Source organism: Sparus aurata, chromosome 7, assembly GCF_900880675.1.
Source record: "Sparus aurata chromosome 7, fSpaAur1.1, whole genome shotgun sequence".
NCBI classification, from domain to species: Eukaryota; Metazoa; Chordata; class Actinopteri; order Spariformes; family Sparidae; genus Sparus; species Sparus aurata.
The window spans coordinates 25,827,143-25,850,345 of NC_044193.1; the positions used below are offsets into that span (position 1 = coordinate 25,827,143).

Sequence of the window (23,203 nt, forward strand, 5' to 3'; positions counted from 1 at the left end):
ACTGGGCTCAGCTGTTTGACTGTTTTTCTGCCACTAATTCCATTACAACTCACACAGCTGACCGAAAAGTCTGCCAAAAATTCAAACTACAAAGCTGTTTTAGCTGATGTGCAGATGTATTCATACACGCCTTAATTTTGTACTAAACTAGTTTTGATTTCAAACTACATTTAAATGGGGTAATTTAATAGCAGGTGATGTACTTGCTGACAAAAAAAAAATAGCCCAGATGCAGGCCAGCTGTGCTGACTACACACACATCCCTCCCTCACTCTCTCTTCTTCTGTCCTTGTGATGTCGGACAAAGAGTCGCAGGAGCAATGTATTGTGATATTTTAACTATCTATCTATCCAGAATACTATTTTTTACTAATGAATTTATATTGATCATCACAACATGTAAGTCAATAGCATTTATGATAGAAAGATAGAAATATCTATACAAGCAAATAAAGTCGGCTCTTGGTCAACGTCATGACGTAACGCACGTATTCCTGGTTCGAGAAGTTACGCAGGACGTGCAGCGGTTCAAAGAGGAAGGAAGATGGCGGATAACAAAGGCGAGGAGGATATGGAACCGTCTGCTGATACGGACTCAGTGCCTTCAGCGCAAGAAAATGAGCCACCAGAGACGAAAGTCGAAAATGCGGTAATAGTCATTGAAGAGAATACAAAGGTTGGCGAAGAAACACAGTCCAGTGATACTGTTACCGAGGCACCTACACCCACTAGCGACGGAGGGGACGCTAGCAGCGGCGGAGCTGCCGCGGCTGCGGGAGGGGAAGACCAGTGTAGCGCTAGCAACGCCGCCAGTCCGGCTCGCTCCAGCAGCACCAATGCAGAGCCAACGGCGGCCGAAACCACGACCGCCGTGGATGCTACCGGTAGCGGACTCACCACTGAAATGTCCCCCCCTCCGACGGCTCCAGCGGCCACGCCGGTATCCGCTCCCATTAATTTATTGGATACGTGCGCAGTGTGTAAACAAAGTCTTCAGAGCCGAGACTGTGAACCAAAACTTCTGCCTTGTCTGCATTCGTTTTGCCTCAAATGCATCCCGCAACCAGAGAGACAGATAAGTGTACAGATGGCTGGACCACACGGGCAAACTGACACACACATAGGTGAGTTTTTCTCGAGAAAGTAGCTACCTGTGAACAGTCTTCTGCGCTGTCATCTGATGTTTGATCAGATGAAATGCTATCTGTCAGTAGGTAATGCTTGTAATAGTTGAAGGGGCAAACTTCAATTCCCATTTTCGTGAAAATTGAGATAGTCTAATAGACGGCTAGGGGGATTACTACACCTAAACACACTCATGCCTACCGACCAGGGAGTTGAATTTCAGACTTGTATTGCACAGAAGAGGGTGGTGTGTGTATCTGTGGTTAAATACACTCTCATATCTCCTTTAGGGACATCATTGGTCCAACCGTTGATCGCTTCTCCAACAGTATTAAACAGGTGGCAGTGAGTGATATGACACCAAAACCACCAGTTGAGTTTTAACTGGGAAAATGACTGTTAAGTCACCATATGCGTGTGCCGAATCGATGATGGTTCCGAAATAATTTGCATCAGACTTCACTTTGTCATACTTGCCAGAATAAATTGTAAAGCAATATTCATCTGACGTATTTTTAATCGCTTTCTGGCATGCCAGTCTCTCTCTCTCGCTCTCCTGGTTAAGCTATTAATTACATGAAAATGAACAGATGCTGATCAGGCAATGTTGATAATGCACCACTTCATAGTTGGAAGCAAGTAATCAGAGTAGAGAAGGAGGAGGAGTAATGTTAAGAAGTATTCTTACAGGATTCCTTGAGATCCAGATGTCATGTGTACATGTTAACAGCATGTTATAGATTGATACATGCTAAGTTACATGATGTATCAAAATACAACTCTGGAATATGTCTGTACTGTTATCTCTTCTCTGGTAATTATTATATCTTTACCCTGAAATTAGGGATGCACAATACTGTTTATTTTTAAATCATATTGTGGGTATTTGTAAAGATCTTACAATTGTGATTTGATTCATGGTTTGTGATTTGGTTAATAATTTTTGCATCTCAATTTAGATTTTAACTGAAAAACTACTAAAATCTCAATTTGTTGTGGGCCATACCAAACAAACATGTAATCGTATATCTGCAAAACAAGATTTGTATGCCAGGGTATCACCACAGCACTACAACACTTCATTATAATGCTGCTTTGTCACAACTGTAACTTTTACCAAATATTGCACACTTAAGGAATTTTTATATTGCGCTTGGTCATTCATTAAATGTGAATTGATAGCGCAGCCCTGCTCGAAATGACAAAATACTTTGACACAAATGATGAGATCCACAATTCTCTTTTTTTTCTCTCAAAATTTTCTGACAAAGTTAAGTCATAACTACAAGATCAGTTATTTGTTTTTCTTTGGTGAGTGGGATTCAATACAATCCATTATTGTTTAAATGCACACACACTTGTCTTGTTCATGTGTTTGCTACCTTATTGAAGCTTAAAAGATGCTCACATCTCACTTTCTGCAGAGTAGCCTCTATGATGTTGATACATTTTTTGGAAGCTTTATTATCAGATACCTGGCAGGAGTCCCAAGAGTCAGTCAACAACAGTTCAGCTGGTGTACCAAGAGCTTCACTCATATAGTGAGCAGACTTAGACTACAGAAAAACTAGTTTTGGTATTTGGAGTTCCACTTCCCCTCAAATAAAACAGATGAATACGTGACTGTCTTACTGGGAACTGTTCAATCAATTATCATCCTCATAAAGCCTCTCTTGAAGGGTTATTTTTTAATTAACCCTGAGTCTTTGTTTTGATCAGGTGACATTTTGTAAAACACCTTTACAGACAATATACTGGCAGATATCTAGATTCACTACAACATCAGTCTAGAACTGTCCTGAGCACTAGCAGTGTACACAAAATAAGTGTAAAATTTCAAGTTCGACAAGGGGAACTCCTACAAGTGACTCTTGTTTGGATCTCATATTACCCTTTATTCTCTAGTTTTTATCCACATGTGTGGACTTTTGCCTCTGTAGAGTACCTGCCACCCAGCTCGATATAATTTTATTAGTCTCGGTCTCAATGGAGAGTTTTAATATCACATGGTCCAAATGCTGTTTTCAGGAATTGCATTAGTATTGGTTTCAGGAGAGTTTCAGAGTCACATGGTCTGAATTGTATTAACAGCGCTGCCTGTCACCACAGAGGATTGCTTCTTAGTAAGGCTGCATGATGTAGTAAAAAAAAAAAATCATTTCACAATTATTTTGACAGATACCATGCTTGCGATAGGATTGACAATTTGTGGGAATTACACTTTTTTGGATCACAATTTTTCTTTACACTAAACTTAATGTATTACAATCATAACCATGTGAACATTTTTGTGGTCTACAAAAAACATGTTTTATTACATGTGGAGAACAAGAAATGTTGGCAACAGCATCTCTGTAGCGTTACAGCACTTTATTATAATGATTGTCGCATGTTTGACTTTTTTATAAAAAGATATTGCAGCTTATGCAAACTGGATGTTGACTTCTAGACCACATTGCGATATATTTTGCGATATAAAATAATTAGTTAGTCTGAAGCCCCATATTACAACATTTCTTATTAGTTAACATGAAAGTGAATTATACAGCATTTTGTACGATCTTTTCAAACTACTTTCCTCAGTCTGTGAAAGTCCTAACATCTCAGCAAATTATTAATTCACCTAATCCACTTTAGCAGTTAAATCCCACTAAAAGTTTATTAGTAACCAGATGTATAGCATTGATTAACGTGGCTTCACATAAAGGATTACAAAGTATGCAATTCCTGCCCTGTAGCCTGAACACATATTCAGGCTACTGATTGATAGTATAGATTAAACTCTGTTTGTTACCTGGTGAGAGGGAAGCTGGCTGATAACTTATCAGGAGTTATAGTATGTGAATATACACATAAAATGAGGAAATGTAAAAGCCAGGTGAGTAAACTGCTGATATCGGAAGCAACTTCCCTGCTACCTATCTGTACCATCTAATTCATTCATGAATTCACACTCCCTTTTTACTTCCCCCTTGTAATGTCAGGTATAATAGGTGGTAGCAGCTTGTTAATGTGACACCCTGTGACATGCGTTTTTGTGTCTCACTAATATAGACCTTAAAATGGATCCTTTCAGGTGACTGGACAATGGTTTATCAGATGCAGACATAGTTAGATGTGCATTAACCTGCACAATACCACTTCATAGCTAGATGAGTTCTGTTTTCCAGATGACATCACTCGATGCTTTTGTTGTAAAACATATTATGTCAAAATAACTAATGACGACAAAGATACAAATGACTTTCAACTAGACCAAAATTCCTATTTCATATTTTAATCTTGAGCAGAGTTAATCAAAGCTTAATTTTTGGTGATTTCCATATTGGAATTCAACATGCACCAAGCAGAGATGTGATGATATTTTTCACCTCTGCATGATATTTGATGTCCTGTCAGATTTCGCTCTTTTCCTGTGTTTTGAGGAGATTTAGTATTATTTAATCCTACTGTAAGCTGTGGTTACAGCTCGCTCTGGTCCATCAGTTGTACTTGTGGTACCTAGCACATGCTTAATGACTAAATTGATATTTGGCAAAGCAATAGTTGTATTCTGTCAAATGGGCTGTCATGGGCTTAAACATGCATATAGTCTTGTTTAGCCCTCATTTTCGTTACTAGAGGATTGTGCTGATGAATGTAGTGAAACACAAACCCCAATCCTGTTTATACTAAGGTTTTAATTGTGGATGCTCATTTGAAGGAGGAGGGGGTACACAGGAGATATAGCTGAGCAAGGACTGCTCCAGTTCAAAGTGACAGCTGCGTGGCACATTTGTTTGTGTGTGTGTGTGGTTTTAGGGGTTGTGTTGATTCCTCAACGCAATCCCAGTCCAGCTGCTCTCACAGCCAATCACTGGGGGACCCATGCAGCTGGAGCTCACACAAACCGGCTGTGTGCTGCTCAAGCCAGTGTAGTCTGGCTCAAACCGGCTTAAACTGGTTTTTACCTCAGCTAGAGGAATGAGATATTATTATTCTAACTCAATTTAAATAATTTATGTGAAGTTTAAGCTTGTGCATAATATTAGACTTTAGAAAATAAATGCCAACATTAATGTGCTGAAATGATTATTTGTTGGGGTGTTTGATTATAGCAGTAATTCAACTCATTCCATTAACGAAGCAAACTAAAGTGATTAAGTGGAATCAGTCCTTGTTGTTTGGCCGAGTGATTTAATATTCTCGTAAAACTGCCAAGGATGACAAGATTTTATCTTTTAGAGACGAGCACTAAATCAATTAGCCCCAAATTAATGGACAGGAGGTATCCCATGGTGCCAAGAATTTTTTGATAAAAGGAATTTACCTTAAGGAAATTATGGAAATAAGCAGAAAGTCTGCTGTAGGCCTCTTATTATCTCTCTTATGTATGGCTTTTTCCCGCCTGTCCAACTCAAACGCAGACAGCCTCTGTATTGGACACCTCCTTTTCTTAATAATTTCAGCAAAGACAAGACAAGAAAAACTTGTGTACCATTCATCAACAGATCACCACTTTAGGCATCAAGATAATCTCACTTAAAGATCAAGTTAATGGATGAATTGTTTTTATTTGTGAGACACACCAATGTGTGTTTATACTCAAAGGAAAGTAGCCAATCTTTTGATCAATGTTACTTGGCAGATAATTTCTAAAAACCATGGTGAAATTAGTTTTGGGATGGATGTTTAAGAGACTGACTTTCTGGATCAAGTGGCATCTGTCACCCAGTGTTGACAGTAAGATGTCACTTTGATCACCTCTTAGTCCCTGCTCTTGAAATCAGGTTTCATGAGAGAACATCAAGCACTGGCCTTCCCCTACTTGTGAAATTCTACTAAATTCGTTTCATGCAGCAACACTTATTTTAACTGATACTATTAAATGTATGTATTTACATCACAGGAATATTTGATTAGAAAGTTATTGCAGTTTTTTCATTAGCATCCATGTGATGAGACCCAGAGACTCTAAATTAGTACAAAATCGTGTTCCACTGGACAAATAGGACACACCTTTCTCTATGAGATTTGAGTGGTTCTTCCATTTATTTTTTCTTTAATGTCATATGACGCACCTGTTGGTATTTGTTCATTGAACACATTGGAATGCTGTATTCCTTTCCTTTGTGCTCTTTTGTCCTTTTTGTCTTGTTTCTTTGCTGCCCTTTGCCTGCCTGAAACCTTTTTAATGGTTGATGCAGGAATGGATAGGCCAAAGGAAGGGAGGAAAAAAACTCTGCTGAGTGCCCTTATGTGATCAGTTGTTATGTCCTTTCTTGATCAGGTTTAAGAATGGTTACGTATAGGAATGAGTAGTCTTATGTCTAGTTAACATTTTGAATCAGGCAAAGAGGGCTTTATTATGTGCAGGCATTCTTGCGGCTGGTTTGTACAACAAATAGCCAGTGTTGTGCTAATCCCTGGGACCTGTATTTTCCTCTGTAGTTCCCCCGGTAAACACACCACACACCGGCATCTATGGCTCTTGACCATTTCGCGGTTTGTCTTCTGGGCTCATACTTCTCCTCCAGAGCCACTCTTTGCTGTCAAAACTGTCTCTATGCTACAGAGAGAGAGGATGTGCCTGGTGTCCAAAGGGTGGGCTGCCCCTACACAAGCAGCAAATTGGCAAACCCTGCCTTGCCAAAACCAAGTAATGTTAGTCCTGCGTCCAAGCTTGGTGTGTGTGGAGGGGAAGCCTGCCCTGAGGACACCCGACCTGTTCACTTGTGTAAAAGCTTTGCAGGAACATTTCACAGAATATTGCAAAGGTTTTTGAAAGATCCTACGAAAGTACATCTTAAAAAATCCAGCTAAAACCCTAAGCAGGACTGTTTTTAATCCTCATTACTTTAGAGTTAAGCAAACAGGTTCCCTTAGAGTTAAGGGAATGACAAGGTAGAGCTTCCTAAGAATTCGGATAAAAGTGTGATTGTTACAGCTTGTTTGGCTTTGTTTTCATTTTTCTTCAAAGATCATCCATCAATTAAATGTCACTAAGCCTTGAATTTGTGACCCACTCTTTGACCTTCTGATTCTTATTTCACTCAAGTCCCGCCTTATTTTCTGTATCTTCTGTCTTTAGTGAATGTTATGCGCTGTTCGGTGTGCCACCAGGACTACAAACAGAGTGACATTATTGACAACTACTTTGTAAAAGATACCACAGAAGCCACCAGCACGTCCGATGAAAAGGCTGCACAGGTATGTCAGAACAGTTGGCCTCATGGTTATTTTGCACATAATTATCCTGATATGCTCATATTTTATTTTTTAATAGAATGAAGACAAGGCAAGGTCTTGTCCATGAATCAGGCCAGTTTATCTAGTTATGCACAAGTTAAGTTTAATACACAACATATATAAATACTAGGAATCAGATTAAACACTAATCATTGTATAATCCCTTTTTCCAAATATATGACAGAGAATTGGTTTTGTTTTGATTGCTCTGGCTTTCGTTTAGTACCACCAAATAAACCACACTATTCCTCTCTTGATCAATTACTCCAACACAATTTTTGCATTGTGCAATCATGTTCACATTTCCAGTGAACCACTTGATTTTAGAGAACCATTTAGTCACCATCAGACCACAATTTTCAAAAGATTGCAATACCTGATACTTTTTTACTTAAAAAAAGTAATGCTTATTCATAGAATACATTTTTGAAGAACAGTGTTGACTTAAGACATAATTATACTAATATCAAATGTAAGTGGTACCTGGTGGATTACTTTTTGGTTAAATTATTGCTATTAGAATTTGTTTAGTATGACAATCAACATGTAGTTTAGGCTTCAATATACCAAACTGGGGTTTCTATACAGTTTATGCAACTATTCACTGAACTATCAATATTAGAAAGTTAGTACTTTGACATCAGACATGTTCCTTCCCACCTGGAAGTGTTTACATTGTCCTTAAACAAGTACTGGTAATGCAAGGCATCAGGATTGAGACACATTGTTAAGAGTTTCCCATGCAGCACCAATACTGTTATATGTAGAGTTCTCTGATGCATATTGGTGAAATCTTCTCAAGGTGTGCACAAGTTGTGAAGATAACGCCGGAACCATAGGCTTTTGTGTGGAGTGTGGAGAATGGCTGTGTAAGACCTGTGTGGAGGCCCACCAGAGGGTCAAAATTACTAAGGACCACAAGATTCGCACGAAGGAGGATGCTGATGCTGATGCTGCCTCAGGTAAGATGGCTGACCTCCATGGTGAAGGGCAGACCGATGTTTACTGAAGCTAAAACTGCAGAATTCTCAACAAGACAAACCGTAGTTGAAGCACAGTGAATGTGCTGCTGCTGATGGGGTGTTGCCATGGTAACAGTGCTGCAGAGTCGGGTTGCTGATATGGTAACTCTTGCTCGGGGACTATACATCCTGAGGCTCTACCCAGACACAACTAGTAGGGCTTTGACACAACTTTCTTTTCATGTTGATGATTTGTGACTCTCATTAGCCCAGTGGCGACTTTTTGGAAAAGAAGGAATATTACACCTCCCTTTTAGAAAGACAAGGCGGCACATTGCAGCCTTTACCTTGCGGTAAATGTGCCACCTTATCTATCTAAAAGGAAGGTTTAATATTCCTTCTTTTTCAAAAAGCTGCCACTTGGCCGCCACTGGGGTAGGTGTAAACATGTGACATGACGTGAAGCCCGAAATTGGGCGTGAACAGTGAAGCAGGTCGAATTTGTCTCCAAAATAAGAGTTTTACATTGAACCCCATTGGAGTTTAGAACTAGGTTCTTAGCGGGGCGCTTTTAATTTGAAAGTAGCGACCGTTAGTAGCTTGCCGCTACAACAACAAGCCGACAACGAAGACAGCTACAGAGACCAAGGAGATGCTAGCATCTCCTGGATCTTAGCAGCTTTCCAGTTGCTCATCTTCACGTCCGCGAATGAAGTGATGGACTGACTTGTGATCAGCTTTTTCCTGGTTTTAAAACTCCCCGGCTGTGGGTTGCACAACACTGCACGTCATCAACACCTCTGCCCATCTCACGCAACTGCTGGCACATCGACGGCTCGGATTTACATACCAATGGAGGTGGAAAAAAGTGTAGCCCTCCGAGGCTTCAAATTGGCGGACACAAACAGACCCCCAGTGTACCGCTTTCTGTCTAAATCCACGGATCTAGCCACAAAAAGGGTGGCCAATTGGCGGGATACGGCGCCCAGCATAAAAACGGCTGATCAATTTGCCTCTATAGATGTTTCTGTTTGTACAGATGAGCATCAGTGACATTTTTTTCTCTTGTGTGTCTATAGAGTCTGTCAGTACATCAGGACAGAGGCCTGTTTTCTGTCCCGTCCACAAGCAGGAGCCCCTGAAACTTTACTGTGAGACCTGTGACACTTTGACCTGTAGGGACTGCCAGCTGCTGGAACACAAGGAGCACAGGTAGCTCATCACCACACATCTAAACTATTTCTAGTTTTCTCTGTCACCTGTCACCTTCTCTGACTGGTATGGTACTGATATTTTATAATGTTTATGTTAATTCAAATTTGCATATTGGTTGTAGACTGGTTTACTATGTTTCAGACCATTAAATACTGTTTTCATACAATCAGCATTACTGCTGTCAATTTCCCAAAGCACAGCAAAAGATATGTGATTGATTTACTAACGTAGCTCATTTCACTACATTATGAAAATCATTTGCAGGGAGCGTAAATATGCTTCAGACATGTAATCCATCACAGTGGAGCATGTGGTCACCTTAATATTTGTGTAACTGGGAGTGTGACTGTGCACAACAGCTCTTCTGCAAGTCCGACCACCAAATTTCAAGATGTCTTGGTGATAAAAAGGCAGTCAAAGTAGCGGATACAATTGGCCTAGCAATATAGTCCTGTATAAATTTTTTCCCCCCACATTTGTCAACCAACATATATTTATGTAGCCCATTGTCTGTCTTGTCAAGTCTCATTGTCTGTCTTCAGACATTGCATGTGTTAACTGGGGTGTTAGTCAACCCAGCAGGCAAAACCTAACTACATAATGGGAAAAAAGGATTTAAAACCTCAGGAAAGGCAATTCCTCCCCCATATGCCCTGTGATATTTCAGTGGCATTTACCGTAATTGAACAAAAAAGCTCTGGAAAGGTCGGCTATGCTAGACTACAACATATCCACTACTATAAAAGCCAATGCGAAAGTCCAACAGACGATTTTCTGATGACACCGCTGTTCTGTGCGTCTTTTAGCACTGACCACAAGTGCATTTGGAATCATATCTCGAAAATTCTCTCAAGGTGTTAAATCAAATCAGGCATGCAGGGAGCCGACCTAAGTTATCAGCTGGTGTACCATCCGGCTCGCTGTTCTATATTTAGAACACCATATAAAATCATCAGTGTAAGGTTGGTTTCCAACAAAGCAATTGGTAGATGATATCAGCAGTTTAAAATCCTGAAATCCAAAATCCTGCTGGTTTTTTTAATTTTAGTCATCTAATCAGGGATTGATTTATATCTTGCAAGGTGAATGGAAGCTCCGCTTAGATGAACAGAAAATTAATACTTGGCACTAATGATTAAAGTGCGAACATTCCCAATTGACAAGGGGTCTTCTTTTTGGCTCGTTTGTGAACTTCTGATGACATTTCATCCCTAGAGGCCGAATGTTAAAAATGAGAACTGGGGTCAAAAAATACACAGTTCGTAAAATCGTGCTCATTCAGTTCATTGAAAGTTGTCGATTATTGTTAGAGTGACTCTTCATCTGTCAGGTACCAGTTCCTGGAGGAGGCTTTCCAGAACCAGAAAGGCGTCATTGAGACCGGCGTGAACAAACTTCAGGAAAAGAAGAACTACGTCCATTACTCTGTCTCTCAGGTGCAAAGCAGGTGCGGGTTTTTCATCATCAACCTCCTCTCAATTATTGTCTGTTGAGATACTCACTGTATGTTAACACCTGACATATGCAGTCAGTATGTGTAATTGTGGCCTATTTCTGTAAAACGATGTGTGAATTTTTTAAATTCTTTTTTGTATGTTTTTCATACAGGTTAAAAGAGCTGAATGAGACACATAAGAAGGTGGAGCATGAGATTAAAATTGCAGTATTTACTCTAATTAATGAGATCAACAAGAAGGGCAAATCCCTACTGCAGCAATTGGAGGTAAGAGAATATTAATAAAAGGCGCTTGGATTCACTGCTTCATGAGGTGCTGCAATGTCATTAAAAAGATAATCAGTACCTTAATTGTAATGGATTTTAAACAACAGTTGTTGGGTTAATATACGGAACCCTTGCGTGTTGACTGACTGTCGATGAGCTGAAACATACGAATGTCACTCATAGAAAAACATGCTACTGATATTACAGCACAATGTGAAAATTTGTTTTGTAAAAAGCTTTTGTGTAGTTTATGTGTCTAGACTGCACAGACAAATGTGATGAAAGATTATATAGAATATATCTTGATTTTTTTATGATTCTGTTTACTAAATATTTCATCCGATTAATTAAAAATAGTTTGAATTTTATCCTCCTGCTTTATCACAACTTGGATGTGATTTGTTTTTCTTCACTTGGTTCCATCACTGAATCCAGTTTGTTGTATATTAGATTCTGTTATACTTGACTACTTCTCCATTAGCTGTGCTGTGATTTATTTGATTGTTTGTCTGTGCTGCATTCTATTCTGAAGCACTCCAATAACCCAAAGCCCCCCATAGGGATCATTAAAATTTAATCTAATCACATCTAATCATGTGATCGATCTCTACACATACGCTTCCATCTTTATAGTAGCTTTGAAAGTAATATGGCATGGGCAAGGCTCTTTCATTTAACCAGATAAATCTCACTTTCTGTCCAGAGTGTGACCAAAGAGCGCACTATGAGGCTTATGGCTCAGCACAAAGATACCACCCAGCTGGCCCAACAGATCCACCATGTGCTCAGCTTCTGCTCCTGGGCCATCACTACTGGGAGCAGCACGGCGCTGCTCTACAGCAAGAGGCTGGTATGTTTCTCTTGAGCACCAGTTTTTCAGTAGTTTAAGAGGCTAAAGCCTACATTGTGTGTGATCACGATAAAGCGTTGCATTCAATTTTGGTTGGATCCAGTATTTTTACTGTACCTAAGAAGTGTCACCAGTTTTTGTGTTAAATTCTGTATTTGAATGTTTAAGAAGCGTGTGCAATAAACTCAGATGCAGGGTCTTATTTAGCTGTTTGGTCATTTGCTGCCCTGGAAGTCTGTATTAGCAGAAGTTTAGGAACATGTCATTTTATTTAGAGTACAGTATTGACTCAGCCCTTTCTACTATCTGTTGGTAAACTTGCAGAACCAGCCTTTTTTTCCCCCCACATTATGTTAAATTTTTTTTTTTCTTTTGGGCTCCAACATGACACTTTTTCGCCACGTGGAATCGACTCCTAACCACAAGACCATCAGCAGATTAGATAATTGAGATAACTTAATGTGGGATTGTTGGGTAATGCTCCCAAATGGCATGTTGACAGATAACTATTTGTTGCTCTGAGATAGCCAGGCTTATTCTGTGTGTGTGCACATGCATGTAGATCCTGTTCCAGCTTCGCCAGCTCTTCAAAGCTCGACTGGATCCAGCGCCCCAGGCCAACGGAGTTGTGCGCTTCTTCTGTGATCCCACATTCTGGGCCAAAAACGTGGTGAATCTAGGTAAGAGAGGCCTATTTCCTTATTATCCTTCATCAATCATTAATCTCTTGTAAATAATGACTTTGGGTTTCTTATTGATTTATTCTAATCAAGCTTATAACTGAGAACCATTATAATTTGCCCTTAAGTTCAGATAGAGGCTTGCTTTGCTGTATAATAGCAAAAAACATCATGAAAATGAAGCAGTGAGCAATTGATCAAATTGCCCTGCTGCATAATCAATAAAGGAATATTTGTCTTGAGCAGGTGCACTTCTTGAAATTGTTCTGTCTTTCTTCCTCCAATTGTAGGTAATTTGGTAATTGAGAAGCCACCTCCTCCTGCACAACCGCCGAATATGATGGTAGGAGGCCCGCCCATTCCAACAGGCCAAGGCCACCCCGGCAAACACCAAGGACAGATCAACCTGGCGCAGCTCCGTCTGCAGCATATGCAGCAGGCGGCATACGCACAGCAGAAGCAGCAGCATCAACAACAACAACAACAGCAGCAGCACCAACAGCAGATCCAGCAACAGATGCGCATCGCCTCCCAAATGTCCCAGCAGCACCCGAGACAGGCAGGCCCACCTCTGGTTCAGCAGCAGGTACAGAAAACATTCACTAATCAATTTATCTCTGTGAAATAGAATGGACCTTTGCTCAAATTGTTTGCTTGCGTGACTTGTCCAAATATACTGACTTCTTGGTGCACCAGATTGGATAAGCAAAATCTCCCACTGTTTTGTTTTCCAATAAAAAAAAAATATATATATATATATTTATCAATGTATGTAGCTTTGGATAAGATTCTGTCCAGACCGTTGTGAGCTTTATCAGAGTTTGTCTATTATGAGTTTGTCATAATGGAGCCATCTGAAGGGATTTAGTGACACATTTCCATAAGACTTAATCCAAGATAAAAAAAACAAAAAAAACAAACAAAAAACAACAACATGTGGGACATTGGCTGAAATAGAAGGTCTTTGAAGATTTTTTTAAAAGGGTTCTTTCTCAGTTTTTTTTCCTCTTAGACCATACCAGTGTTTTTCATTTTTCAGGTCATTAACTAGAAGGCACTCGCTTAACGTTGTTGATGATTATTTTCAACATACATTTTTGGATTGAGCTCATACCTTCCAGAATCTGTCACAATTAATTACAATACACCATGAAATCAACTTGCAGAGAGTTTGAACTCGATTGAGATACAGTAAATGGGTTCTTACCTTTTATTTTTTGGGTTTTTTTTATATATTGAGTGAAAAGTTACCAGTGGTTTGTTAAAGGGACATCTTACTATTCAAGATAGAACCAGCAGAAAGCATTGCTAGCAACAAGTAAACAAACCTGGGTGGTGTCAAAAGGATAATTGACACTTACAGACAATGGGCCTCATTCACCAATATCTTCTTAAGAATCTTCTTAGATTCTTTCTTAAGTTGTTCTTAAGAGGTTCCTTAAGAAAACCCTACGTCAGATTCACCAACTCGTTCGTAAGCCTCAGAATTGTTCGCAGCTGTGTTCTTACATTGATGAAAGCCGCAGAAGCAATATATATGCCATTGTTTTGCGGGCCTTGGATGGAGAAATGCCACGTATAAATAGGGTGGGGGGGTTACTAATTGATGGCATGTTTCCAATTTACTTGATTTATCTTAAATCATTGGCACATTTAATTTATTTTAGAATTTAAATTCTTTGTAAATTACCAAAAATATGAAATAAATAAATAAATGAATAAATATGACAGAATTATCACTGTAATATTGCATTTTATTGAACTACACAAGAGAAGAAAACACAACCATGCCAACATTTCGGCACTGAAATATGCGTAAGAGTACTCCTGAGTGTTCGTAGGATTTGTTCTTGCCTAAGAAAGAATCCTAGATAAAAAAAAATTCATGAATGCCACAATCTTCCTAAAATCTTCGTAAGTGGGACTTAAGAACTAATTTGTTCGTAAGAACGGTTCATGAATGAGGCCCAGTGTACCTATCTCAAGCAAGAGTTGAAGTCTCTAGAAGTTGGTTTTCATTCTGCACTAAATTAATGAAAATGTAATGAATTCATTAGCTCTCTTTCTCTTCTTTTTATTTGGTCTTTAAAATGTTTAATGGCTGTGATAAAAGACAAGAACCCATAGTGGTCTCTTAAGGTCACTTCCAGAAGTAGATACAAACTATTTGATTTAGTGTTGTTCGAACAGGGGAAAAAATGACTCATAGCATTTGAGAAGCTGCAACCAATGAGTATTTGATACTTCTCAAGGATAAATGCCTGAATTGATGATTTGATAATTAAAGTCTTTGGTTGTTTTCTGTAGATCAGTGAATCCATAAATCTACTTTTCATGTCAGTAATAATATGTGTTGCTCCTATAATTGCAAGACTCCTCTGTGTATTTGTGTGATTTTTCTCTTTTTTTTTATAGCCTCCAAGGCTCATCAGTATGCAGCAGCTACCAAGGGGGCCTGGGGGCATCAATGGTGGGCCAGGTCCCCCCATGTACCCTTCCTCCCACCATATGCGTCTCCCAGGTCCACCACAGGGCAGAATGCCTACGGCTCAGCCGAGACATAATGGCCAGCAGTACCCCCCCATGATGCAGCCTCAGCTACAGAGACAGGTCAGTACAAACATGCTCCGGTTTCACTGCATAGAAATCAACAGACGATTGTCATACATTTGATTTTGTTTTTTGTGTCTAACAAAATTGTTGCTGTTGGATTAACTGAAACTAATGTGCAAATGTGACTAATTGTTTAACCCAAAACATCAGTCTTACTGTAATAGCAATTACTATAGTGACACAGGATGACAACAAATGGAGCCTAACAGCCAACCTCAGAGATTTTTTTTTTTTATATCTAATGCAAAACGATAAATGAGAAAACCAATAGACATAGAAGTTGGATGTTGTAAAACATTCAAAGTCCAGCATTGTTTACATCTATGTTTAGTAGCTTGCAGCCTTTTTTCTTGCATCTCAGTTGTCAAATTGCAGCTTATCTTGGCTTGTTACCACCACCTGTAGATCACTGGAACAGAATGACACTGTTGACATGACTAATGCACGTATACATGTTAACCAAATGGGGACACACTCTGAGGAAAAAAAGCTTCATGGCTCTACTTGAGGTCTAAAACTTCACCGGGAACCTATAACTTGCATATTATTTGTCAAAAGTAAATTGAAATTAAAATGTTATGTCCATTTTTACTTCAGTTTCAGTGTTCTTGAGAGTGTACTGAAAACAATACATACATGTTTGATTTTGACAGTAAAAATGGAATTTCAAACATAAAAACATATTATTAAGCATTATTTAATGGAAACAAATCGCTAATTGATTTAGATTAAATTACTTGAATTAAATAAAGAAATACCTAAACATCCCTACACAAGACACAGGTGAGCAGAAATAAACATAGTTGCTCAATCAAAACATTTTTTTTACACGATTTACTGAGCATGGTGCAAATGTACTTTTTCCCCATTTACTTCACACTGCTTTAGTAATGTATCTATACATAAAAATCTGATTTTTTTGCTCAAGTCAAATAACATGTACAGTATAAAATGTACATTGCCTGCATGTGAGACTAGGTAAGAGGAACCCCCACTATATCCAGCTCCTTTTTCTTTGTGTCCAGATGTCTATAGAATCTGAGATGAGCCACCAAAGGTTTCGTTTCTTACTACAATCGGGGGTTTGGCACCTTTTTCCTACTTTGTTATTTGTGTGTCTTGTGCAGCATGTGTTTTCATCCAAATGCATGATCATGGAACTATGTTGTTTTTGCCACAAAGAATATTTTATAAAACTGCGTGAATGACCGTGATCATTGTTTCTGTCCTCCCTCCATTCTTTCCCTCCTTTTTTCCCTTCTTTCCTGTCATTGTCCTTCCTCCCCTCCATCCTATGTCCTGCAATCTTCCCTCTCTCTTTTTCTGTGCAGCATTCCAACCCGGGGCATGCAGGCCCTTTTCCAGTGGCGTCCCTACATAATGCTAACCCCACAAGTCCCACCAGTGCCAGTATGGCTGGTGCCCACGCTCACCGCAGCCCTGCCAGCCCCATCATAGGTCCCATCGAGCTCATCCCTTCCGTCACCAATCCTGAAAACCTGCCCTGCCTACCTGAGATCCCGCCCATTCAGGTGCGCATATTCTAACTATGTTTCTCTGATTCAACAAGGGAAGGATCCATAACACCTACCAGTTTTAGATTTCTGCTGGCCAAAATATTTTTTTGAATTGAATTGAAAATTAGAAAATAGAAACATGTCTATTTATTTACATGTTTGAACAGGCAGCATATGAAAAAAAAGTATGATGTGGTGCAGGACTAGACAAATGTAACTCTGGCAAAAATTTTGGTTTTCATCAAACATCTTTATTTTCACAAATGCATTGAGCTTTTGAGTAACATAATTTTCTGCCATCATTAGCTGGAGGATGCAGGTTCCAGCAACCTTGGGCACCTTCTGTCTCGTTACATCACAGCCAGTACACAGCATCAGCTCGGCTCAGTGGACATGAACCCCTCACCTGGACTGTCCACACACTCTTCTGGATCTTCAGGTACTCGCATGTTCAGGAAGAGGCACTGTCTTTCACATCTATGAGAACTTTGAGCAGTACTACTGGTACAAACATTCATGGTCAAAAGTTTACCTACACTTGTAAAGAAGAACATCGTAAGTGGTAAAGTAAGGGGCTTAATTCAGGATAAAATTGAGGATTTTGAATGACCTTTCAGAGTCCTGACTTCAAAGCATGTGGACTGAGCTGAGGAAACAAGTCCATGCCTAGAGGCCAACAGATTTATTTGAACTTCACCGATTCTGTCGAGAGGAATGGGTAAAAATTCAGTAATAGGGCTAACAGAACTTGTGGATGGGTATCAAAAGCACCTGTTGTAGGTGAAAATAACCGACTTTTAAACAAATATTAGAATTACTGTATGTATACTTTTGACCCAGGAGATTTTTTTTTTAAAGATTTTTTTGAGGCATAGACAGACTTTATTTGACTTGATAGACAGGAAAGGGGAGAGAGATGGGGGTGTGACATGCAGTACAGGTCCTCCGGCTGGATTGAAACCAGGGTCCACTGTGACGTGGCATGTGCTCTAACCACTCGACTACCTGCACGCCGGCCCAGCAGATTTGGTCACATTTTCAGAAGACCTTTCATTAATTCATTATTGAAACAAACTTCATGCATGTTTTTTGTAACAAAGTAGTATGTATTCCACATATTCCATCACAGAAGAATGAGTAGAAATCTTTGGAACTCGAGACTGCCATGATATGCATACATGTTATTTAAACCTTTCATCATGACTGTATGTCAGGGGTACTCAAATACAAATGTCAAAGGGCCACAAAGACCCTAATGCAAGTACACCCTTTCAAAAATCAAAAACCTTCCTTTCAAAGATCAATAAACTGTTATTTCTAAAGAATATTTAACATTCGAATTGGAATGTGAAGAAATTTTAAATATCCTAAATAAATAAACAAAACAACCAGAAACAATAATTAAAAAGGACTCTCAGTCTCTGTTAGCAAAAATTGCACTTTAATTACACACAACCAAAAACAATAACCCTAACCCTTTAGTATGTTGTCTTTCACGCTGTACAGTTGTGGAATTGCCGTTTGTGACACGTATGTTCTCCCAGGCAATTTTTACTGACTGTCAAATGTTTGTAGCATTTGTCGAAATTCCGACTTTTCGACGGTTTTGAAGGGCTGCATCTCTTTAGTGATGTAGCGAACTACACTGTCTGTGAGTTTACACCATTTTGCACTGTCCTGTTTGTATTTTGTTTGTCGACTAAACGCCCCAGTGATTGTGGACTGTTGGGAAGACCGAGATGGTCCCTCTGTAGCATTAGTTGTAGTTTTTTTCCCAGCTGGGAAACCGCGTCGGATGATTATGCTTTAGGTGCAGATGCATGTTTGTTGTATTGCCGCTTTTAGTTGCTACTGTTTTACAACAAATGCAAGATACCGGCTCGTCCAGGTTAAGTGGTTCACCACGGTCATTTGGTTTGAATCCGAAGTGCTCCCACACTGCAGCTGTCGCGTTCGGTTTTGAAACCAATTCCATTTTTGTTTTTATTCCGTCAAATCTCAACTTTATCTCTGCTACCTCTTGCTATTCCTCACGGAGCTCTCATGCTGCACTCTGTGGTACGCCAGAGGCAAACAAACAAGCATGCAAATGGAAATTGATTGATAATTGATTTATTGATTATCGTGACAGGCCTAGGTGCATCCCTACTTCCTAGGTACTCTGGAGAAATGAAACTGTCATGTACTTGCACAATAAGAAGTGATCACTGTTGTTTCATCACCTCTTTCCTGTCTCTTATCTATCTGCAGGTCTGTCGAATGCACACACACCAGCACGACCTTCTAGTACATCCAGCACAGGCAGCAGAGGGAGGTATGATGACCCCAAGCTGTTTTAACAGCAAACACCCTGTAAACATTTCTAGAAAATTTACTGACCATATCTTTAATTTGCCATGTGTTGGGTAAACGTAGCTGCATGTTACGGAGGAAAATGCTTAGATTTGCTAGTGTAATAGAAACATAGGTAGACTGTGAATGTTTGATCATTGAATTCACAGTTTCTAAAGGGGTATTCATTTGAGGTTAATTCTAAACTCAAACAATGGTTGGTGGTTTAACTTGATATTGCAGAGCACTTTGTCTCTCTCAGCAGTAACACCACTGTTATGACAAAATAAGTGTATGAGAATGAAAGACAAAAGCATAGGTTTGTGCAAAGAGTGTCATGGAAAAAGTGTGAAAGACATTGGGTACCACTTTACAAAACGTTAGATCAAAAATCCTGTATGTTTTGCTTCTACCATCTCTCTATAAACCAACCCACCAATAGGCAATGCAAATCTTTGCCAAGATGCTTTCAAATTCAAACTAGGGATGGGATATCTGTTGAAAGATACATGAGATGAGGGAAGGTGGGTTGTTAGACAGTTATTTTGTCTCAACTTCTTGTAGTAGATTAAATATCAAGTCGCAGAAGTTATTCGTTGTATTTTGTACAATGATAAACAAAGTCTCTATCTTGATCCCTGTATATGGAGGACTAAACCTGACTTAAGTATAAATGAAAAAAACAATAAATACATAAATAAATGTATAAATAAATGCATACATAAATACATAAATAAATGCATAAATAAATGAATCAATGCTGAAATAAATGAATTAATAAATAAATGCATGAATAAATATACAAATAAATACAGGAATAAATAAATAAATGCATATATAAATAAATACATAAATAAATACAGGAATAAATAAATAAATGAATAAATAAATGCTTTAAAAAAATGTATAAATAAATAAAAGAATAAATAACAGAGTAAATAAAATGCTTTATATTTATTTCTACATTTCTGTTCACCTACATTTATTTATTTCTATATTTCTGTGTCCATATGTTAATGAGGTAGGAGGTCCTGACCTCAGTCAACATCATGATTGGTCGAATCGGAGAGCCAGACAAAGGCAAACGATTCCCGATCCCAAGCCTTGCTCCCTGTAACGTTGCAAACCAGCTCCAATTAGCTTAATGGCCTCGAGCAGTGTTACAGATTAACTGGCGTTCATTTTAACTGGTGAGGGACTCAGATGTGCTGGTGGTGTGGTTTGAGAATCCCGTCTGGAGAGGGGTCCTTGGCCATGTCCGCTAACCAGGGAAAACATTCTGCTCATCAATCCAAGTCATGTATATGTGTATTCGTTTTGACGTGGCTTTAACACTTCTATCCACAAGGAGACGCCGGGGTCTGCGACCTGTAAACCACTGCTAGACGAGCTCTACAGAGCACAAATTGTCCAAAAGTGCGTGTTGTCTGTCTCATATCCTTGTCGTGAATGTCTGTACTCTCAAACAACTCATGGGTGGAACAGTCTGAGGCATTTGTTCATGCCGAGCGGCTCGAGAGCAGCGTGGAGACCGCTGTTCGCTGTGGCGCTGAGAGCGCAGCGTCCAGGTTGACTTGTGACACTTGTTACCATTGAGTATTTCTTTCATTCCGTACTGCATTCAAATGGTTACTTAAAGCCATCATTCAGAGCCGCATACATCGTTATTAAGCTGAAGCCAAGTTAGTGTTAAAACTATATACACTGTCATACAACCTGCTCGTCAAACAGTCTGCAGAGTACGTTGACATCCAGCCCGAACTCGACGCGAGGTCAGTCAGCTATGGCAAAGCGTGAGGCGCCCAGATCAACCTGTGTTACAAACACCTGTAGCGACCGTCGACCATGGTTCATAGGAAAGCCCAGACATGTATCTCACTCTTCTCAAGGTATAAGACCCCGGAATCTTCGTGTGGATAGAAGTGTTCAAGCCACGTCAAAACGCATACACATATACATAACTTGGATCGATGAGCAGAATGTTTTTCCTGGTTATTGGACATGGCAGAGGACCCCTCTCCAGACGGGATTCTCAAACCACACCTCCAGCACACCTGGGACCCTCGCCAGTTAAAATAAACACTAGTCAATTTCATTACTAAACCAGAGCTACATAAATAACAAATGTCAAGGTTAGTACCTCCTACCTCATTAACATATGGACACAGAAATACCAAAATGAATAAATGTAAGTGAACAGAAATATAGAAATAAATGTAAAGCATTTATTTATTCTTTTATTTATACTTGTATTTATGCATTTATTTATTTATTCTTTTATGTATACATTTATTCATGCATTTATTTATGTATGTGTTTATTTATTTATTCCAGTATTTATTTATATATTTATTTATTTATTTATACATTTATTTATGCATTTATTTATTTAATTTAATTTAATTTATACTTAAGTCAGGTTTAGTCCTCCATACCTGTATGGTCGAAGTGAATGAAATGATTTGAGTCATAATTAGTAGTAAGATCTGATATTATTAATTAGTTTGCAATTGCATTAATAAATTCTCTATGGTTTGTTATTGTGTGTTTAAGCTGTAGCTCTGCAGGAAGGGCGGGGACGGGAGGTGGAGCTACGGTGGAGCAGGTGAGGGTGAAGCAGGAGCCTGGTACAGAAGACAGCTACAGCTGCCCAGCCTCTTCTATGAAGACGGAGCGGGGCAAAGATGCCAGGAGTGCATGCATGGTATGAATACTGCTCATCAGTTAGTTTAAAAGAAGCTCTAGTGTTTGCAAATGTGTTAACTAGAAATGGACATTATTTAATTTTTATGCCTCTGCGCCAGGGCCAGAGGCATTATGTTTTCGGGTTGTCCATCTGCATGTACGTCATAGGTCAAAGTCACAGATTATCATACCGTCTTAAAGTGGTCTAATGTTTTTGTGTGCATTTTCCTCCAGATGAGCAGCCCAGAGAACAGCCCCCTCCCTGTGTTGGGAGCCATATCTGCAGGCCAAGATGCTCTCAAGGCTTTAGGGGAGCGCATCAAAACAGAACCCCAGTCTGAGACCCCTTGTTCTGGACTAAATGGCTCATCTCCTTCCACTACCACTATGACCTCCACTACCTCGTTATCCGCCGAAAACAGCAGCAGCGTGGCCGGCACTTTGCTCACAAATGGAAACTTGGACAAGGGGACAGAAACCAAAGGGGGGCAGTCAGCTGGAACAGACAACTCTGGTGGGAAAGAAGACGATCCCAATGAAGACTGGTGCGCTGTCTGTATCAACGGTGGTGACCTGCTGTGCTGTGACCGCTGTCCCAAAGTGTTCCACATGAAATGCCATGTACCCACCATAAAAATCTTACCAAAGTAAGTGATCAGTAAAGGTGATTTATTTTTCTGTTATGGTGATATATGTTTATGATATATGTTTATGACTTTCACCTCTGTTGCACAAAGCCAGGGCATTTCCAAATTTATGAACATTTGACAACTGTGACTTTATTACTTTTTCATCTCAGGGGTGACTTTCTCTGCACATTTTGCCGGAGTCTCAACAGCCCTGAGTTGGAGTACTGCGAAGACAGCCGGAAGATCATTGGAGAGCAGAGCTTGAGTCCTGAAGACCAAAGGGTCAGTATAGCCACTGCACGCTCAAAGGCCTTTTCATGATAAGAATGAGGCAGCTGATTTTCTCTCCTTCTGTCTCTGCAGAGATGTGAACGGCTCCTGCTTAACATCTTCTGTCATGAGCTCAGCGTGGGTTTCCGGAAGCCTGTTCCTAGCTCTGTAAGTAGCTCTACATGACACACACAAACACAGACAGATCACTCAGTTCCACTACCTGATGGCCCTCATCCTGTATGTTCTGTCCTGTCTTTTCCTTCTATTTCTCATGAGGTGACGAATGTAATTTCTCCTCCTGCTTTTTTCAGTCCACATCGACTCTCGTCTTTGTGGCTGTTCTGAAACAAAGATTGTTAAAGTACACATGGT

At 39.6% G+C, this 23,203-nt stretch overlaps 1 protein-coding gene across 4 annotated transcripts in view; it reads left to right on the forward strand.

Annotated features, from left to right (window-relative positions):
- Positions 1-501: 501 nt before the first annotated feature.
- Positions 502-23,203, forward strand: part of trim33 (tripartite motif containing 33) — a 28,406-nt gene continuing 5,704 nt past the window's right edge. For 2 of the 4 annotated variants that reach the window (XM_030423062.1, XM_030423063.1), the window contains exons 1-18: positions 502-1,124; positions 7,196-7,314; positions 8,156-8,315; positions 9,395-9,527; positions 10,861-10,977; positions 11,139-11,253; positions 11,957-12,103; positions 12,666-12,783; positions 13,074-13,369; positions 15,199-15,393; positions 16,422-16,478; positions 16,728-16,928; positions 17,220-17,352; positions 19,164-19,227; positions 21,798-21,948; positions 22,164-22,576; positions 22,729-22,840; positions 22,922-22,996. In XM_030423062.1, the coding sequence (XP_030278922.1) occupies positions 545-1,124; positions 7,196-7,314; positions 8,156-8,315; positions 9,395-9,527; positions 10,861-10,977; positions 11,139-11,253; positions 11,957-12,103; positions 12,666-12,783; positions 13,074-13,369; positions 15,199-15,393; positions 16,422-16,478; positions 16,728-16,928; positions 17,220-17,352; positions 19,164-19,227; positions 21,798-21,948; positions 22,164-22,576; positions 22,729-22,840; positions 22,922-22,996 (3,186 nt within the window). In that variant the 5' untranslated portion in view covers positions 502-544. The remainder of the gene's footprint in view (positions 1,125-7,195; positions 7,315-8,155; positions 8,316-9,394; positions 9,528-10,860; positions 10,978-11,138; positions 11,254-11,956; positions 12,104-12,665; positions 12,784-13,073; positions 13,370-15,198; positions 15,394-16,421; positions 16,479-16,727; positions 16,929-17,219; positions 17,353-19,163; positions 19,228-21,797; positions 21,949-22,163; positions 22,577-22,728; positions 22,841-22,921; positions 22,997-23,203) is intronic. The other 2 variants (XM_030423064.1, XM_030423065.1) reach the window with 1 other exon arrangement.